The 18704-nt window shown below is 37.0% G+C and overlaps 2 protein-coding genes across 12 annotated transcripts; one reads left to right on the forward strand and one right to left on the reverse strand.

Annotated features, from left to right (window-relative positions):
- The first annotated feature begins 649 nt into the window (after nucleotides 1–649).
- On the forward strand, nucleotides 650–8406 carry LOC112172967 (disease resistance protein RPV1). Of its 9 annotated transcripts, none has more exons than XM_024310505.2 (11): nucleotides 650–1249; nucleotides 1385–2489; nucleotides 2882–3157; nucleotides 3239–4711; nucleotides 4812–4896; nucleotides 4982–5182; nucleotides 5283–5472; nucleotides 5647–5747; nucleotides 7550–7625; nucleotides 7737–7829; nucleotides 8095–8406. In XM_024310505.2, exons 1-5 carry the CDS (start codon nucleotides 744–746, stop codon nucleotides 4863–4865), a joined length of 3414 nt encoding a protein of 1137 aa, XP_024166273.1. In that variant the 5' UTR covers nucleotides 650–743; the 3' UTR covers nucleotides 4866–4896; nucleotides 4982–5182; nucleotides 5283–5472; nucleotides 5647–5747; nucleotides 7550–7625; nucleotides 7737–7829; nucleotides 8095–8406. The 9 variants fall into 9 exon arrangements, with proteins under 9 accessions (XP_024166273.1, XP_024166267.1, XP_024166265.1 ...); XM_024310499.2 differs by having other exon boundaries at nucleotides 4982–5106; nucleotides 5253–5472; nucleotides 5567–5747; XM_024310497.2 differs by having other exon boundaries at nucleotides 4982–5106; nucleotides 5253–5472.
- Nucleotides 8407–8930: 524 nt separating this feature from the next.
- LOC112172970 (exosome complex component RRP41 homolog) lies at nucleotides 8931–14313 on the reverse strand. 3 transcript variants are annotated; one of them, XM_024310509.2, is made up of 14 exons: nucleotides 14086–14313; nucleotides 13233–13344; nucleotides 11657–11718; nucleotides 11514–11560; nucleotides 11372–11432; nucleotides 11176–11214; nucleotides 10974–11041; nucleotides 10759–10837; nucleotides 10621–10657; nucleotides 9879–9995; nucleotides 9680–9765; nucleotides 9453–9542; nucleotides 9297–9356; nucleotides 8931–9153 (listed from the first exon to the last, which is right to left on the reverse strand). In XM_024310509.2, exons 3-13 carry the CDS (start codon nucleotides 11708–11710, stop codon nucleotides 9309–9311), a joined length of 726 nt encoding a protein of 241 aa, XP_024166277.1. In that variant the 5' UTR covers nucleotides 11711–11718; nucleotides 13233–13344; nucleotides 14086–14313; the 3' UTR covers nucleotides 8931–9153; nucleotides 9297–9308. The 3 variants fall into 3 exon arrangements, with proteins under 3 accessions (XP_024166277.1, XP_024166278.1, XP_040364282.1); XM_024310510.2 differs by having other exon boundaries at nucleotides 9292–9356; XM_040508348.1 differs by lacking the exon at nucleotides 11657–11718.
- Nucleotides 14314–18704: the final 4391 nt, after the last annotated feature.

An 18704-nucleotide genomic window follows, 5' to 3' on the forward strand; every position in this document is an offset into this window, starting at 1 on the left:
AAGCTGAGCTTGAAAAGCTCATCAGGACTGTTACTGTGAGTCATAGTTCCCTATTAGGAATAGACTAACAAGGGAATATATTGTTGTAACTACTTACCTTGTATATGTTGTGTAGTACAGTAGTACATAATAGTTGTAGTACGTTGTAATACGATTGTAATCTGTTTATAACTTTATATACACCACAAAATGAGTGTAATTAAATATCAGAAAAATTCATTCTCTCAATCGTGTCTTATTTAACTAGGACTGAATACAATAGCAAAGAAGAACTATCTGATAACTTGATGAAAGCAAACTGAGCAGCTCGGCAAGGTCCAGGAGGCAAGTTTGAACAACCTTGTAACGGCTACTTATTTATGTATAAACAACCTACTATTTGTTTATCTATTATTCTTTCTCTACAATATAAGGTTAATATCTTTCTCTACAAGATAAGGTTAATATTCCTAAAATCTAAAAAACTTTCTTTCTTTATTCTTTTATCTTTACCACTAAATCAAGAGCTGGTTGGTTGGTCTTTTACTCTTTTTTTTCTTTTTTGTTAAAGGTTGGTCGGTCAATTATACGCATTCGTTGGTCAATGTGAAATGCTCTTTCGGTGGTCACATGACTCATCAGTCCACTTTGTCTAGAGGCAAAAGTTAAAATAACAAAATGAAGTTGAAAGCTGTGATCAGTGCGCACCTATTGAGGGGAGAGCCCCTTCATTTCGCCAGCAATCAAACAACAACTCAGATCTAATGGCCATCCAATTGAGAGCTTCTTCCTCATTCTCTTCTGTTCCTTTTTCCACCCGTTCATACACACACGATGTGTTTCTGAGTTTCAGGGGCGAGGATACTCGCTACGCTTTCACAGGTCATTTGCACAGGTATTTGGTTCAAAGGGGGGTCAACACCTTCCTAGACGATGAGCTTACAAGAGGAGAAGAAATATCACAAGCACTTCTCCGAGCCATTGAAGGATCAAAGCTCTCCCTCATCGTCTTCTCCGAAAACTATGCATCCTCAAAGTGGTGTTTGGATGAGCTAGTTCATATCCTTGGATGTAGAAGATCAAAGAAGCAAATGGTTCGGCCAATCTTTTACAAAGTGGATCCGTCGGACGTAAGACACCAAAGAGGCAAATTTGGTGAGGCAGTTGCAGAGCATGAACTCAGATTCAAGGATGACACGGACAAGGTGTTAAGATGGAGAGCAGCTCTTTCAGAAGCAGCAAATTTATCTGGGTGGCATTTCTCGGGCGGGTATATTATGCATGCACTTAATCTAGTAAAAGTTTTATGTTGTTCTATTGGTGTGTGATTATTATACAATACTGTTCTTTTCCGAAGTAGCAAGGTTTATTTTATTAAATGTTTCATTTGATTTTAACACGGCAGGTATGAATATGAATTTATTGATAAAATTGTTGAAGAGATTACCGCACAAGTAAAACAACCTATCTATTTGGATATGCCAAAGTGCCAAGTTGGGCTAGACTCTCGGGTAGAACATATACTTGAAATGTTAGATGTTGGCGGAAGTGATGTACGCATGGTAGGAATATGGGGAATTGGCGGAATAGGGAAGACAACAATTGCTAAAGCTGTTCACAATACAATTGCCCGTAAGTTTGATGGTAGCTACTTTTTGGCAAATGTTAGAGAAGGTTCGGAGCAACATGGAGGTTTAGTGAACCTACAAAATATTCTTCTCTCTAGCACTGTGGGGCAGAAAGAATCGAAAATAAACAACATTCACGAAGGAATCACTTTGTTGCGTGAGAAGTTGAGACATAAAATGATTCTCTTAATTGTTGACGATGTGGATAATTTGGACCAGTTAGAGAAATTAGCTGGGAGAACTGATTGGTTTGGTCATGGCAGCAGAGTTATCATAACAACAAGAGATAAGCGTTTGTTGATTGCTCATCAAGTGAAACCAATATACGAGGTTCATGGACTAGGTCATCATGAAGCTCTTAAGCTCTTCAGTTCAAATGCCTTCAAGGATAATAAGAATTTAGATGATAATGAGAAACTGTCAGTTACTACTGTTGTTAAATATGCTGAAGGCATTCCACTTGCACTGGAAGTTTTAGGTTCATATCTATGTGATACCTCTATACATAAATGGCAAGTTATGTTAGATGGTTTTAAAAAGAATCCTCCTAGGCACATTCAAGATATTCTCAAAGTCAGTTATGATGGACTGGGAAAAATAGAGAAAGAAGTTTTCCTCGACATTGCTTGTTTCTTCAAAGGTTGGAATAGAAATGATGTGATACAAATACTTGAAGGTTGTGACCGCATTAACCCCGAGCATAGTATTAAAGTTCTCAAAGAAAAGGCGCTCATATATGTTGATGTGTATGGTCAAATTTGCATGCATGATTTGTTGGAAGAGATGGGAAAAGATAAAGTTTTGCAAGAGTCTACAGAGCCCGGTAAGCGAAGCAGACTGTGGCATCACAAGGATGTGCAGGACGTTCTAACAGAAAACACGGTAAGTAGTTCTCATATGCTCAGATTTACAACTACCACATTTTTTGCTTTTTTATTTTATTTTTATATTTTACAATTTACTATATTATGCTTATTGATTACTTATATTTCATAGTTTTTTAATATATAAAGGTTAAATTGGTAAAAAAATTCAGTTTTGAAGAGCAAGCTCTCTTCTCTTAATAATAGTATAGATATACACACACACACATGGAATCAGGTCAGGGTGATTCTCTATGTGTGTTGTTTATTTTAATTTGACAACCAATATTTGGATAATATGTACTATGATATTCTTTCTTTTCAATTGTTAAAGAAAGATTAAAAATCAAACAGTTGCAATTTATTATTTGGGTAATTGTTTTGCTAATACAATTGTCTTTTCCATACTAGGGAACAAGTAAAATTGAAGGCATGATGGTAAAGATGCCCAAAGAAGATGAGATACGCTTGAGTCCTAAATGCTTCAAAAAGATGAGAAATCTTAAAATTTTTATAAACATCAATGGACGGTTTTGTGGAAATGTTGATTATTTTCCGAATCAGTTGCGGTTACTTGATTGGCCTGACTGTCCACTAAAATCTTTGCCCTCCAATTTTAATACGAAGAATCTAGTTCGACTTAGTATGCCTTGCAGCCGCATCTCACGTTTTGGAGAAGGATTCAAGGTATTTATGAATTTTCAGGAGTTTACTTTATTAAAATCTTTACACCTTTACTAATTTTCCATTTGATTTTTTCTATGACAGAGTATGGAAAATCTGAAATCCTTAAATTTGAAGAGATGTGAATTCCTACCATCAAGCCCAGACCTGTCTGGAAGCCCAAACTTAGAGTTTCTGGATCTAAGTTACTGTACAAGTTTAAAGAAGATTCACCCTTCGGTTGGATCCCTCAAAAAGCTTGTTCACCTGGATCTTCAAGGATGCTCTAAACTTCGGATGCTACCTGGCGAAGTCAACTGGAGATCCCTCCAAACCATTAATCTTAACCATTGCAGAATGCTGGAGAGTTTTCCTGAAATTGTGGGAGAGATGAAATACATGACATCCTTGCATCTATTCAGCACTGGCATCAAAGCATTTCCTTCATCCATTGGATATCTAATTAACCTTGAATCGTTGAAGTTATATTATTGTGGAAACCTCACAGATCTACCTTGCAGCATCTATGAATTGCAAAATCTGAAGGAGGTTGATTTGTACTGCTGCCCAAAACTCGTAAGATTCCCAAATAAGGGGGACTCTGAAGTGCTTCCAACTTACTCAAAGGTTTCACATGACAAAGGATGCAATTCAATGGAGCCGCACAATTTGGCACTACGTCGATTCACCGCGGGAGGATGCGCCACTTTATCTAATACTGATTTCCTTGCGTCCCTTAATTGGGCACCCACTCCACGTGAAATTGATTTATCAGGAAGCGCCATTGTTACTCTTTCCGAATGCATCAACAAAATTGGCTGCTTGAGGGAACTCAATTTGAGCGGCTGCAGGAGGCTCGTAGAAATTCCAGAGCTTCCACCAAGTATTGAATGGTTGGACGTGAGTGATTGCGTATCATTGGAAAGAATTTCGAAGCTGTCAAACATTTTGGAGCGTAAAGAATCACAAATGATTGAGGAGATGGACTTGACTAATTGCTGGAGACTCTGTCAAAATTTGGTTCAGATGGCAAACAAGGATGAGTTGGACGCTGATCTCTTCTCTCGACTCCTATCTTCTCAGCAATCCGAATTCACAATTACATTTCCAGTTCCAAGAAGCGAGGTTCCAAAGTGGTTCAGCTGTCAAATGGATTTCATGGGGCATCGACGGTTTGAATTTTGTGTTGAAACACTTGCAAATTTCAAATGGGACAACACAGGATTGGCTCTTTGTGTTGCTGTTGATCAAAAGCTGCAATATACCGATTTTGCGGTCTATATTCACATCAATGAAGTACGTGTTCCAAGTTCATATTCAGAGCAGTTGGTTGATACAGCAGAGTCGGATCATGTGTGGCTGCTCTATGTTCCCTTCCTTGAAATGTGGCGACTTGGTTATATGCGTCCATTGCCCCCTTTTACGTGTCGAGTCATTATTTATATTGACTATCCCTCTCAGTCCATAAAAAGCTGTGGGGTCCACCTTGTAATGCCACCCAATGGAGACGTTTGTATGAAGCTAATCCGTGCAGAGAACCTCACCGATAAATATCCTTCTGATGATGAAGTTTATGAGGTATCGTTTCCTTTTGTGAAAATTTCCTCATTTCAGAGATGATAACTGACATTTGTAGCAAAATGAAGGACTGACATCTGAACAAAAATTGCTATTGCAGGACTTCTGGGACAATTATCGTCCCAAACAGAGGACTGACTGCAAAGAATTATAAGTAAACTCTGCATTATTATGTGGATCAGAAGGTAATTATTTATTGACCTGCACTTGATGGAATTTTATGAATCCCAAACTGCTTTGAAACTGACTAACTAAATTCCTAAATGATAGTTTGTTGAGAACATAGCTTCAACATTGGAGAAGAAGGTTCAGTTGACATAGCATTGGAGTTTTCAATAAAGTGGGACTCCAAGGCCTTTGAACAAAGGATGTCTAAACCTCCTGCATTTATACAGGTCTGGCCTACTGTGATGCTGTAATAACACCTGTATCAGATATTTACATAAAATACAAAATCCTGGGATGTCAAAGGTTGGTGAATTTCTTATTTGGGAAAAAAATTATTGCTCTTTTGAATTCTAAGGCAGTTGCAATTTCACAGTGCAAGCCATGAAATCTTGGATATGTATAGGGTTTCAGGCTCAAGCATCAATCTGTGTAAGCAAAGCTATGAAATGGTGGGAGAAAACCCTAAAACTGAACATGGTGGAGATCCATTCTGCTAAGAACTCATTGATTCTTTGCATAATGCTGGTGATAGATTGGTTGTAGTGGATTTTTATTCACCTGGTTGTGGAGATGGTAGAGCTCTCCTTCCCAAGGTATATTTCATATTTCATTTTTGGGTATCGATTCATATTTCATTGCTGTTTTTGTTCGCATACTCATAATCAGAGTAATTTTGTCTCTAACCAGATTAGAATACAAGCTTTCCTTATCCTGGGTTTCCCCCCCCCCCATTTTCATTTTACAATCTTCCTACTATGCTATCTCAGTAGGAAAACCCACCTAGGGATTTGCAACCTCTGCTGTTGCAGCCACAATTAGCTTCAAATCATAGTCATGCTCAACCAGATAAGCATACATTCTCTATAAGGTGATTATTTGATTTCCAATTTTTGTTTTCCAATTCTATTTCATAATTTTTGTTATGTTTTGTTGTATGTTGTCACGTGTAATTGGATAATTGTAGAGTTAATGATCACAGCCCCATTTCATTCTGATGTGGAAGAACTTCTAAATACGTTATTAAGCACATCCATATGATTTTGATTGATTTACATGGAGATTATCTGAAATTTACAGTTAACTTTGAAATCTTATGGTAGCTAGGCATAATTTCTTTTCTGTTGAGATGTTATATCAGAGGGTCTCATAAAATCAAAGTATGGCAGAAATTGGTCGTACTGTAACTGCATATATTATGAGGACATGAAATAAAAGCCTTGTTCTGTAAAGTTTGCACCAAACAATGAGCAATGCACTTAGAATCATAACCATCGTTCTCCCACTCATACCCCAGTGACTTCATTCACATATCCTTCTATTTTTCCTGCCCTGCCAAGCAAAACTCCCTACCTCTGTATTCCTCTTACCTGCCAAGAAAGAGCTACACTATTCTGTTCTCGATGACATGGTCTTCCACTTTAAAATGACTTCCTTTCACCTAACTATGCACTAATCTATACCCTTCCCCTTCGCCTTATGCTCAACTTCTCCACCGTAGTACATTACTCTCTCTTATTAAATCAATCCACAAACACATCAACAGTAAAACAATGACACCACAATACCTCTTCTCATTATTCTTTTTCGTGATCTTCTTCTTCCATTTGCACATAATTTCTGCTCAATCTCCAGCAGTTGCATATTTGCTTCAGAATGCCTATAGCTGCATATTTAGTATTCCTTTTGGATTACTATTAATTTGAAATAGCAAGCAGCTGTAGTATAACCCCCTAAGCGTTCATTTAGTATTAACAGACGAGATGCTAAGCCTATAGCCCTAGCTGCCCTCTTTAGATCTTTAAAGCGGACTCCTTGTAATTTGCTTTTTGTTTATTCAATAAAAAGCTGTTTCTTTAAAAAAAAAAAAAAAAAAAAAAAGCAGAGTAGCTCCTGTAACTTGGCATGAGTTGTTTGGGGTGCAATCTGGTGATGGATTTTCACCAGGTCTGTACCTATATTTGGTCTATTGTACAGTTTTAAAGCATAAATGTACCTCATTTTTGTGTAAGAGGCAAAAAAACTTGCAAGGAACATTTTTGGTCATGGAGACTTAGTAGTTTTGTTACTGAAAAGGCCAATACAGGACTACTTTCGTTTTGAATTTTGTAGCATTATCAATATGAAATAATTTTTTCATTCTCAAATGAAACTTGCCATCCTTAATCTGTTTCCATACATATATTCTCTGCCTGTTTAAAATGCTAGGTTTTCCAAGAAAAAATTTAATTTTATCTTCAGGATTTGTTGATTTTGCCAAGAAAACATGTGAGGACGTCATTCTGCATGAAGCTGGTTACCAATTGGTTGCTTTCTATTTGGCGATGCTAGTGGTAACTGATAAGGGGTTCAAACTGCATCTTCCACATATCTTAATTTTATCAAATTGATTAAAGTTGGGGGTTGTACCGTAACCCTCCACTAGGGGAAATTTATATTTTCATATTGGCAGAAGTTGGATCCCATATTATATCAAATTATGCTGAAATCTTTGTGGTTGGCCATCAAATTACAGATTTTCTACCAACTAATTAAACTAAGGGTACTAATACAATTTTGAGTAAATTCATCCTGTCAAAGGTGTTTATTTGCAGATTTATTTTATAGTTTATATTTTTATCAAAGTAACTTTGTTGAAGTATTACCAATACATGGCTAATGTTTATATGGTAGCAAGTTGGCAAATCTGCAGAAGGGCCTAACAAAAGCAAAAGCGGCACCTCTCTTGGACAAGCTTGTTTTTGACAAGGTCAATTATTATTCCTTCACATTTCTATTCTTGAAATATCTGGTTTTACATTTGAACGCATTACTTCTATCTTATGCGTTACATTCTAACAAACTGTGTTATTTGTGGTAGATAAAACAAGAGCTAGGAGGACAAGTTCGTATAATGTTTGTCTGGTGCTGCACCTTTGCCCAGGCATGTGGAGGAATTTATCAGAAGGATATGGTATGGTTGACTGCATAACATAATGAATAGATACATATAATACTTGAATCAGTTAAATCATAGTGAAGATCAAGAAAATTGTACAAGGTTAAGTATTCATGATTTCATGGTATATGTGTTTGACCTATTAGATGTCAGTATGAATGCTTTTCTGGTACTCATTCAAATGACCTCAAGTTTCTAAATCAGCTACCACAACACATCAGAACCAAATATATATAAAAACGGAGAGAACTAAATTTCATCAGTTTATTAAATCGTGTAGGCCTTACTGAAAGCTGTGGTGGGTGTTTTACGTCCCTTGGCAATGTTCACCCTATGATTGGAACTGTTGGTACTCCCCTGACAACTGTTGAAGCGCGGCTTGGGTCGGTCCCAGAACTGGGATATGATGCACCTTCTAGTGTGCCATGTAGAGAGATTTTCCTAAGAGGAAAAAACCTTGTTTTCATTGAACGTGCAAATATTAAACTGAATGAAGAGAAAAGTGCACGGAAGTAGCAACAAAATCCATCACCACTCATGGATTTTGGTTTCATGGTACTTTGCCTAATTTGATTACCTTTGCCTGATTAAATTTGTCTCAATTCTGATATTTGGAGGTCTACAGGCTAAGCTTTTTCTAGATGAAAATATAAAGGCGGAAAGCATGTACCCATATATTGATATATGAATAAAGTAAGAAACCCAGCAATAGACGATCTCAGTAAAATCGTACATTAGTTCCAGCTAGTCTACTAGAGTACGGAGTTCAGGGCGGAACCAGGGGACTAGGTATTGCTGCAGCCCCCCTCCTTTTTGTATCAAATATATATGTATTATGATTGCAAACAAATCTTGTTAGGGTAAATTTAGCACCCCAAACTTAAATTCCTGGTTATGTGCCTGATAGAGCTGGTCTATTTTTTTATCAAATTGATTTTATTGATACGTTAATGGGTCATAGACGAACCCTAAGTTGTCTCGAAAATTCAATAAAAGTAGGAGGTTAAAAACCCAACCTTGAAATTTTGGTTGGTTTATTTTCTGAACAAATGCTAATTTCGCGACATTTGTCTAATATTTTCAGGATTTTGTCGATATCGGCCAGATTTCCGGAAATTTTGAGAAAATCGCATAATATCAACTTGGTAGGTCAGTTAAATATCACTACATGAAAAAACAAAATTATTGGCGATATTTCACCAATTTTTTAGATTTTTCAGTCATTGAAATTAACCAATTTCCGCCGTGTTACTATTTTCAAAATCCAAAGCAGCAACCAAGTGTGGTCCACTTCCAAGCTTGCTTTCATAGAGTACACCACATCTACAGAGTAGCCAGCCTAAAAATAGATCACAAAACAGAAACTTATAAAAAAGTGCAATTGGACTTGTGAGCGACTGTTAGAACTTGATAAAATTGTTGTCATACAGTTCATGTTTCCTTAACAATTAACAAAGAATGTTTGATCAATGATCACCTTACCATGCTATGAAACTATGTTCCTCGACGATACTGCAATTGCTTTGTGTTCTCCAATAATATCTGTCATAAGTACTCAATAAGCAGTGTTCATCCACATGACAATGGATAACTTGTCATTTGGAAAAACAGAAAAAACAAAAAATGAAAAGCGCTTACTTCTCTAATGTAATCTGCAACTGCCTTGCAGCCTTCGATTGCAAGTTGCATTACATTTTCAAAAGTATCCAACGACAACTTAGCATCCATCTGCAGTGAATAATATCACAAATGAGTGGTTTACAGCAGAAGGCACCGAATGAGATGCCCAAGATGTTAACTAATACAGTTATTGTAACTTAAAGTTGGGAAGAGAAGATCAGATAACAGATTATGATTTTAAGAACCTGAAGAAGAGTCACTTTGTCCAACTTCGGCATAATTCCTAAAGTGACATCAGTGCCTCCAGCACTATCTTCTATATAGTTTAAATCTGTCTAGCCAATAAAAATGTCTTAAAAATCTGTTGTGTCATACTAGTATGAAGGCATTATAGGGACCCCAACAAAATATACTCAGTAAAATAGAAATTTAAGTGAATATTACCGAGTAGAGGTGTGCTATTAAGGTACCCAGCACTGCACGAAGTAACGATATCCCGCATTGGAATTCCAGCGTCTGCAAGGGCCAGGGTTGCAGCATTGATACATGCAGATCTAGTTCCTGCCAAAAAAAAATCAATTAAATAATTTAGCTCACAGATAGATCTTCTAATTCTTAATCAAACCAGTGAGCAGCCTCTTTGAATCCAGTAGCATTTTCTAGTAATTAAATTCAGTGATACACAGAACGTGCGGGAACAGTCCCATTTGAATACAGTGCAAAAACAACAATAACAATCGGTCAACTCTCAGCATAGTTTGACCCTTAAGAAGAACTGCCTTAAATAGAAGTACTCCGCTTCAAATCCAGTAGCATTTTCTAGTAATTAAATTCAAAGTGATACATAGAAAGTGCTTTGGGAACAGTCCCATTTGAATAAAATGGAAAAACAACGATAAAAATCGGTCAACTCTCAGCAAACTTTTGACCCTTAAGTCCTTAACAAGAACTGCCTTAAACAGAAGCACTACAAAGCAAACTAGTGAACAGCTTGCAGCACAAATATAACTGATTCATAAGAAGGCCTCTTTTTCTCAGCGAATAAGCTTGAATCTACTAAACATTGGATAACAGAGGATCAGGCAAGCATACACAGAAAGAAAAAGAGCAGCCTACACATTACAAAATCTGAATGTACATTTTATCAACAGGACTTATAGGACTGCATAGAAGCATTGATATCTACCTCCATCTGCTTGGAGAACTTGCACAAAAATGTCTATCTGCAAAAAACATGCATAAGGTACAAGGCTTCAGACAAGAACAAACTACAAAGTCAAACAGGAAAAGTTCCCAATATAATACGACTGAAGCTGAGACAAACCTGAGACCGAGGCATTAAGTTTGTCAAAATGCATTCTTCCATGGTTTGGCGAATAACTAGAGATATCTCTGTGGATCTCCTGAGAGCATCAAGGACTCATAGATTAGTTATAATTATTAAGTTAGTAATGGATACAACACTGTTATGCTAAACTTAAATAGAAGATCATCTAAAGCGCATATGGTTGAAGACTGAAAGGGAATAGAAAATATAACCTATCACCCTTCGGTTTTCTCATCCGATCTCCGGTACTAAAATTTGCCATGGTGTATTCACATCGCACCTATATTTATTAACAATTATGGACAGCAATATACTTAGAGAGTTAATAAATGCCTCTTAAGTTAACATACTCAAGCATCACATATATAAGTTTAGTTTAGTTTAATAGACAGTGGTCTAGACAAAATAGATTACCAACGCATTGGCATTCAGTTGTTGGCTCCTATTTTGGACCTGAAAGACAAAGTAAATCATAAATAGCTTGAATGAATATTCAACTGAAATGTGATAAGAATTTTGAAGTATAAATAATGAGTGTGCATGTTAGCTATAACTTTAGCTCGTAACATAACTACAGCAGTAGAAACCCAAAAAAAAAAAGTTACCCAACCTCTCTAGGGCCATAAACAGCAGCAACAACTTTGGTGTTACCCATCTCAAACATAGCAGAACTGAAATTTGATAGCGAGATGAATTAATGACAACATCAAAGAAAGTTATAAAAACAGGAAGCAAGGGTTAGTAGTTAGAACCCGTCGGCTTTGGCTACAACACCAATCTCTGCTCGAATTTGCCTCATCTGGAATCAAATGGAAAACTAAGATTAATCAACTCATAAAATAAATGAACACAGATAAAATTTAACATAAAAGAAAATCAAAAGATAGACAAATACTTCCATGGGACGACGACCATCTAAACGAAGACCTTCAGGGCTGACGAACTCCATCTGTTGGTCTAAAAAGGGATAATAGTAAAAAAGCCAATCATCATCTAAGATGTAACATCAGAAAACCAAACTGCAAACTTCGACAATTAATCCACAATGGCTTCATTACAGTAAGAACATCCTATTTTACTAGTAGTTTCTGAGGTCTTAGTCTAGCATTTCAACTCTAGAAAATCCGTTCAAAGGTCAAAATCACATGAAGTTAATGTTAATGCTGCATTACTTCATCTTGCACCAAAGTTTCTGACTTTATGCAAAATTTATTCCCAAACAAACCTATGTTTCTTATAAACAAAATATGCCAGTAAGGGTTATGTAAGACTCAAAATTCATTCCAACTAGGTAATGCTGCCCGCGCGATGCTGTGGTTAGATTATCAATATGGTTCAGCTTAATAATACCGCATTTACAAACATTAGATACTTTATATATCTACAACGGTGTTGTTTTTTATAATCTGGTATCTGAACCAATTGGTCATAGTACTGAACTGAGTTAAGTACTATGGTAACTCAGTGAGTGCTTAGGCTGGTGGTTAAGACAATGTGGGGAAAAATTCAAGAAAGAAAATGCCTGAAAAAGTACTAAAAAGATCTTGCCAATTCCACACCAATTGGTCTAATCCTTTAAGCTCATTCACGGTCAGCTGGGACTCCTCGACTGTTTGCAAAAGTGAAATCAGGTGATCTTATGAGATAATTTTCATATCCAATCATAACACAGTACATTATTCATGGTTTATCTAGAACCAATAAAGAGGTTAGAAACTTGGTACAGTGATCACAGAACGTTGTCATTCACATATTGTACAATTGAAATTAGTTCTTCTGCTTTGCTACTTTGCTTATTCTTTTTGGTATTGATTTTGTATTTTCCTCATCATTTGATGTCATTTCTTTTCCATGATAAGACTTTCCTTAACATATTAAAAGAATAGTCATAATCACCGCTTCCTTTGACACAATTGAGGATGAATGCTTATTTTGGCACCCAACTGATATAAGAATCATTACTAAGTCAACCATTATTTTTTCATACGTGTATGTATATGCTAAACATCATAAATTGGAAATGAAAATTGAACCGTGAAACTTTGATTTAATATCATTGTACACTTCAAAGATTATGTAGACATCTGTAACAAAATTTTCTCTAATGCTTAAAGGGGCATCAGCATTTTTTTTGTACTTGAATGCACTCCTCTTTATCAGGAAAAACACCAAATCTTTTGTCCAGATGCGAAAAGGTCAACATGCTTTTTGCAAGCTTGTCTATTTTTGCCTAACTATGCCTAATGGAGGCCAGGGGTTTCATTCAACTGATTAACAGTAATTAAATTTCAGGTCAATGCATCGCTTTTGCCTTAATATTCGTAATGGACAAAGAAGCTAATAATAAGAAAACAATAGGCTGATATAGTACTATCATTCAATTTTAGCAGCAAACTATGAAGAAGTATTGAAATTAAAGCAAACAACTTTCATTGCACACAATTCTAGAATAGGGTAACATGATTGCTTACCCTCAAGAACCAAATCAATCAATTTTAGATAGCCCCCAGGCCACAATAGCTCCCTGACAATTATGTCTGGCTCACCCAAATCTCTTTTGATGACATGCAGGCAGCGCCCTTCCTGTAACAAAAAGAAAATTCATGAATAACTCAGAAGCCCAAATGAGAGCCATTCCAGCAATAATATGAAACCTAAATAAATGTACTTAGGTAATTAATGCGCTTATGTAATACACAACTCTCCTCCTTAAGTTTTCTCAAATGTAATATACATTAGTTCAGTCTTACTGCTGATTGTAAAGAATGGAACTTAAATACATTTTGGACTACAGAAATCAAAGTTTCGGCCACCAGAGATTGAACACCTTTCTGATCAGTAAAAATGATCGGCTTCCAAAAAAATTTCTTTCCTTCAAAAATGTAAACTTGAATTGGGAATGCTGAATAAGATTAACAATTAAACCTACGCTAAACTCACAACCAAAACACTGTTTGGTATAACTATATCAATGCATGTAACGTGATTCGTATTTTGGTACCTCAAAACAAAGTCACAATAGATATGAAAATACAAACATTCTTTTAATCCAATCACTTTTGTAACTATCAGTAATGGCTAATATTGGAGGCAAAGCAAGTAAGAACAATTTCTCATTCTCATACAAAAAAAAAGAAAAAAAAAAAAAAAGAGAGAAGCAAATTCATCAAAATTTCATGAATCAAACAGATTTCAGCTAAAAATGAGCACCAAAATTTACGGCAAATCCGGAAAATGGGAAAGCAGAGAACCAATCACTCTACATAATACAGAGCACATGCAATGAAAATCCAGAATCGATCATATACAGAGCAGAGTCTATACCTCGACAATTTGATTGAGTCAAAACTGAGCGACTAATTGACAAGGCGTAGTAGGCCTACTGTTTCAATAAAACAACGCCCATCAGCATTCCCTTTTCCTTTTTGCAAATAGAGAGGCAAAATGGTTCTCCTTGGCCAATTGAGAAAGGAGGAGAGCGAGCGCGGCGAGACCTAAAAAAGTGAGGCTACGGCTCATGACGGGTCTTCTATACCCCCGGCAAAAATGGCATTGTCTTGATAAAACTAATAAATCAAAAAGGGAGCAAAATCGTATTTAAACCGGATCAGCTGAAGTGGGTACTATTTTTTTTTTTTTTTTTTAAGCAAATATTTAGGTAGGAGGGAGGCTTCCCTACACTACTAAACCTACGACCTCAACCCAACAGGACTTACGAAACTAGCCAGTGTTCCAGCCCAGCCCAGCCCATGGGTATGGAATTATGCAGGAGTCCTCATTTCTCACCCACGGCAGTGCTGCAAGGTGGTGAGTTTGAATGCAGTTGGACCCGATAGGAATTCGTAGCTCTGGTGACTGCACGGCTTCAAGCTTCCTGTTTTGAGTTTGTGAGTTTGTGGGAGCTTCCTCAAGCGATCCATGGTGTTTGTTTTGATCGATTCACGTTGGAATCGGATCAACTCAAGGTGAACAGTTCACGACCGCTTATGGCGGGGATAGGCGGCGATCTAGGCTGAGTTGGCTTGAACCCCAGGTATTAAAGTTGATATATTTGGTGTCCTTGACATTTTGGATGGTTGGATTAATCTAGTTTTGAGTTTTGGCCGGTGGTGGTTGTACCACCTACTGTGGTGGCGTTCTGGTAGCCTTCCGGCCATATAATGGATAGTTTCTGGTTTCATATATCATCTACTCGTCGATAAGAGCATTTCGATATATAATACGTAATTTTTGGAGATCGTATGAATATGTTGTGATTTTTACGGTTTCGGACCGTTCGATGATTCGATCCGTGAGGATTTGAGCGTCTGATCGACTTGTGATTTTGATACATTGATCGCAGAAGTATTCCAGAAACATTGGGTGGTCTCGGATGTGGTTTCGCCTCGATTGGCGTCACTTTGGGGATTTTAGTTCAAAACAGAGGTTTCAGACTTAAATCGTTTGCGAATTGTTACTAAGTCGAGACCTTATGTGTTTAGGTACTTGAGAGGCTTGTGTTGAGCAGATTGCGGCGATTTCTACTGGTCTTGGTTAGCATTTGAAGACGCAGCGGGATTCAGAGGTAAGTAAATCTCACGATATTTATTATGAGCATAATTACCATATTGTCTCGGAGTTATTAGGTTAACTATGACTATAGTTGGTAATAGTGGCATTCTTGAGTGGATGACTAAGTGTGTGTGTATATATATATATATATATATTTACGTGAAATATATATGTATTGGTGGCTTCGTTGTGATGTGAACAATAATTGAAATGAGTTCATTATTGCTCGAGAATGGTGAAATTGTGTATTGAGTTGTGATTGTAGAATTTCATGTGTTGAGATACCATGAGTCTAGTATGACCTTCTTAAGGGAGATCTGAGATATGGTAGCTTGTGTAGGAATATCTGTGTGATGAATCGATGACATCAGTATGATGAATCTTTGTGATGATTGTCATGTAAAGCTTGTGTAGGGATATCTGTGTAATGAAACGATTACATCAGTGAATCTTTGTGATGATTGTTATCTGTGTGATGACCGGTGAAATCTTTATGATGAGTTGGACTATTGCTATCTGTGTGACGATGACCGGTGATATCTGTGTGATGCTCTGTTGGATGATTGCTATCTGTGTGATGACCGGTGAAATCTGTGTGATGAGTTGGACGATTGTTATCTGTGTGATGACCGGTGATATCTGTGTGATGATCAATAGGATGATTGCTATCTGTGTGATGACTGGTCAAATCTGTGTGATGATCAGTGTGATGACTGCTCGGTAGCAAAGTTGAATTGTTATTAAGTTAACAAAGATCGAGAGGACTGCTGTGATGGTCGGAGCTACCTACGGATGTTAGAGTGTGGGGTTATGATGATTTCTATGACTTGAATTGCTTGTCTTAATGTGACCTCCTGAACTAAAACTGTACGCAGGGGTTACTATGAATTGTTTTGCTTGGTTTGAATTGTGATTGCCTTGTTTTCTTCTTGATTTCATTGATTGATGGTTTGATTGATCTTAAAAGCTATAGTGGTGACAATTGTGCTCTGTGTGAAGATAGGAAGGTGATTCATTGTTTTCACCTTTGATGTCATGTTGATGACAAAGGCTTTCGGTGGGAAGGAAATGAGTGTGATCTTTGTGACTCGTCGTTGGGAGTCAAGGGATTTCCAAACATTACTTGAGGAGGTTTTGTTTGACTGGAATTTGTGAAATTGGATGTTAGGTTGAGAATCTGAGCATGTGGTTTTAGTCACCAGTTAACCTACGTAAGCATAAGATGGAAGATTATAAAACAGATGGTTGTAGTTGTGAGTTATGTGCTTATTGTGGTTAGGTTGAGGTGACTTAAGAATGTGTTTCTGTTTTGTGGTTTTGAGTTTACTCATACGGGCTTGCAAAAGCTTACCGGGTTTGTTGTGTGGCAACCCGGTGCACCATTCAAACGGTATAGAGGTTAATCCTGCAGGTCAGGGTAATCGTGGCTGAACCTGAGGTGGCGTACTGGCAACATTACGGTAGGAAGCCAATTTTGTGACTTAACCATTATAAAGACTTCCGCTTGTAGTGAGCTCTGAGGAGCATTTACGTTTTATTTTGTTGTTGACAATTTAATTTGTAAGATTGTGTAATATATAACTATGTGGAGCGAGTGTATATTAACTTTGTGGTTCAGGGCATCAATATGTATTTGGTTTAAAAGGGAAAAAGTTTCTAGGTATTTTGTATTGATGGATGAACGATCACGCATATATATAAGTATGAGATTGTATATCGATTTTTATTTGTGTTAAAAATCAGGGGTATGACATCTTTCTTCACTGATTAGGAAACCTAGCTGTTCCTATTGGTGGTAGGCAATTATGCATTCTCCTTCTCTGTAATCAACAAGGATTACAGGTAAGCCTAAGGATTTTCCTTCCTTATTGGAACTCCATTCATCAGTAGGAATCCAAAACCTACTGGGTAAATAATTCTCATACTCTAAGAGAATTGTCTTAGGAAATACTCATGGGCTAAAAACCCAACAATCTCCCCCTCTAGACCATAAGGGAGGAATACAGACTTGACTCCATTACTGGGAGTCCACCCAAGCTGACTTGATGCAGAACTTCATGTTGGAGCATGTAGATCCTCCTGATCGAATAACCCATCACCATGTCCCTCTTGGTGGAACAACTCTTGACCATCTTCTCCCTGGTCAGAAAACTCATCATTGGAAAAGGAAACTAGGGATTTCTTTTCCAGATCGATCAGCTTTCTTCCTTATATGGCATTCACTGTGGCGCCATACGTGTGAAGAAGTATCACTCATTGCACTCAAGTCATCTCTGCATACCAAGCTATGTGTCTTGTACAAGGAATGACAAAGCTCTCCTTTAGCAACATCCAACGACTCGTTTGTAAGCTTCCACTTTCCATCACCAATATATTGGTGGAAACCTAATGTCATCTGGTAACCAAGATTAGTCTCAATGCAAATATCTCTCATTCCTAAATCTTGGATTAGCTTGTATTGCCCATCTTTAACATCCCAAAGTTGCGTGTTTCATATGTAGAAAAAAGCTCTAAGTTGGAAGTAACATGACCACTTGCACCGGTATCCACGAGCCAATTGTGACCCTTGTCACCAACATACAGACATTCTTGAATAGTAAGAAGCTCCCCCGAGATAATAGCCGTAATGCCATTATCTCCATCGTTTTGGTAGTTGCCTTTCTTTTTGTCTTGTTTCCACTTTCGACACATCTGATTTAAAAAGAATTTCCCATAGTATATTATTCCAAACCCACAAATACTCAATTCTCATCCCAATAGGAAATAAAGCATACCCATCCAACTATCAAAGACTCAAAATTAAACACAAAATAAAATAACAATTCGATTCAGTCAATGAATAAATAGATAAAAAAAAAAACTGTATATGATCAAGATGAGTCTTGAGACATAATGGTACCTTATTTGAGACGGTGAGTTCGGGCTGTAAGGCGGTGATCGAGTGCAGCTGCGGCGGTTGAGTAGAACTGGGTGGCGGAGAAAAGAGGGAAACTTTGGTAGGGTTTAAGGAAAGCCTGGATTTTTCAACAATTTAAGCTTTTAGGTGGATACGACTGCGTTTAGAGAATTTTAGCTAAACATGCCCTAATTTTTTGTTTTTCCTTTTGAAACTTTAAAGATTCTAATATGACCCTAACCAAAAATAAAATAAACCAAAACATAACTCAACTATTTTTTCGGACCTCTTTCTTTTTTCAAGTAATAGTTGACTTTATCAACTCATGTCAAATTACCAATAAACACACAAAAGAGTAAGAAAAAAAAATTTAATAATCTTTTCCCTTTTAGAGGTATGAAATCAACAAATTGTCATCCTCATGCCATTTTTTTCCTTTTGTTTTTGTTATGGTCTTCATCCTTACCAAGCAGTGGAGAAATTAACAGACCAGTTT

This window comes from Rosa chinensis, chromosome 6, assembly GCF_002994745.2.
Source record: "Rosa chinensis cultivar Old Blush chromosome 6, RchiOBHm-V2, whole genome shotgun sequence".
Lineage (NCBI taxonomy): Eukaryota > Viridiplantae > Streptophyta > Magnoliopsida > Rosales > Rosaceae > Rosa > Rosa chinensis.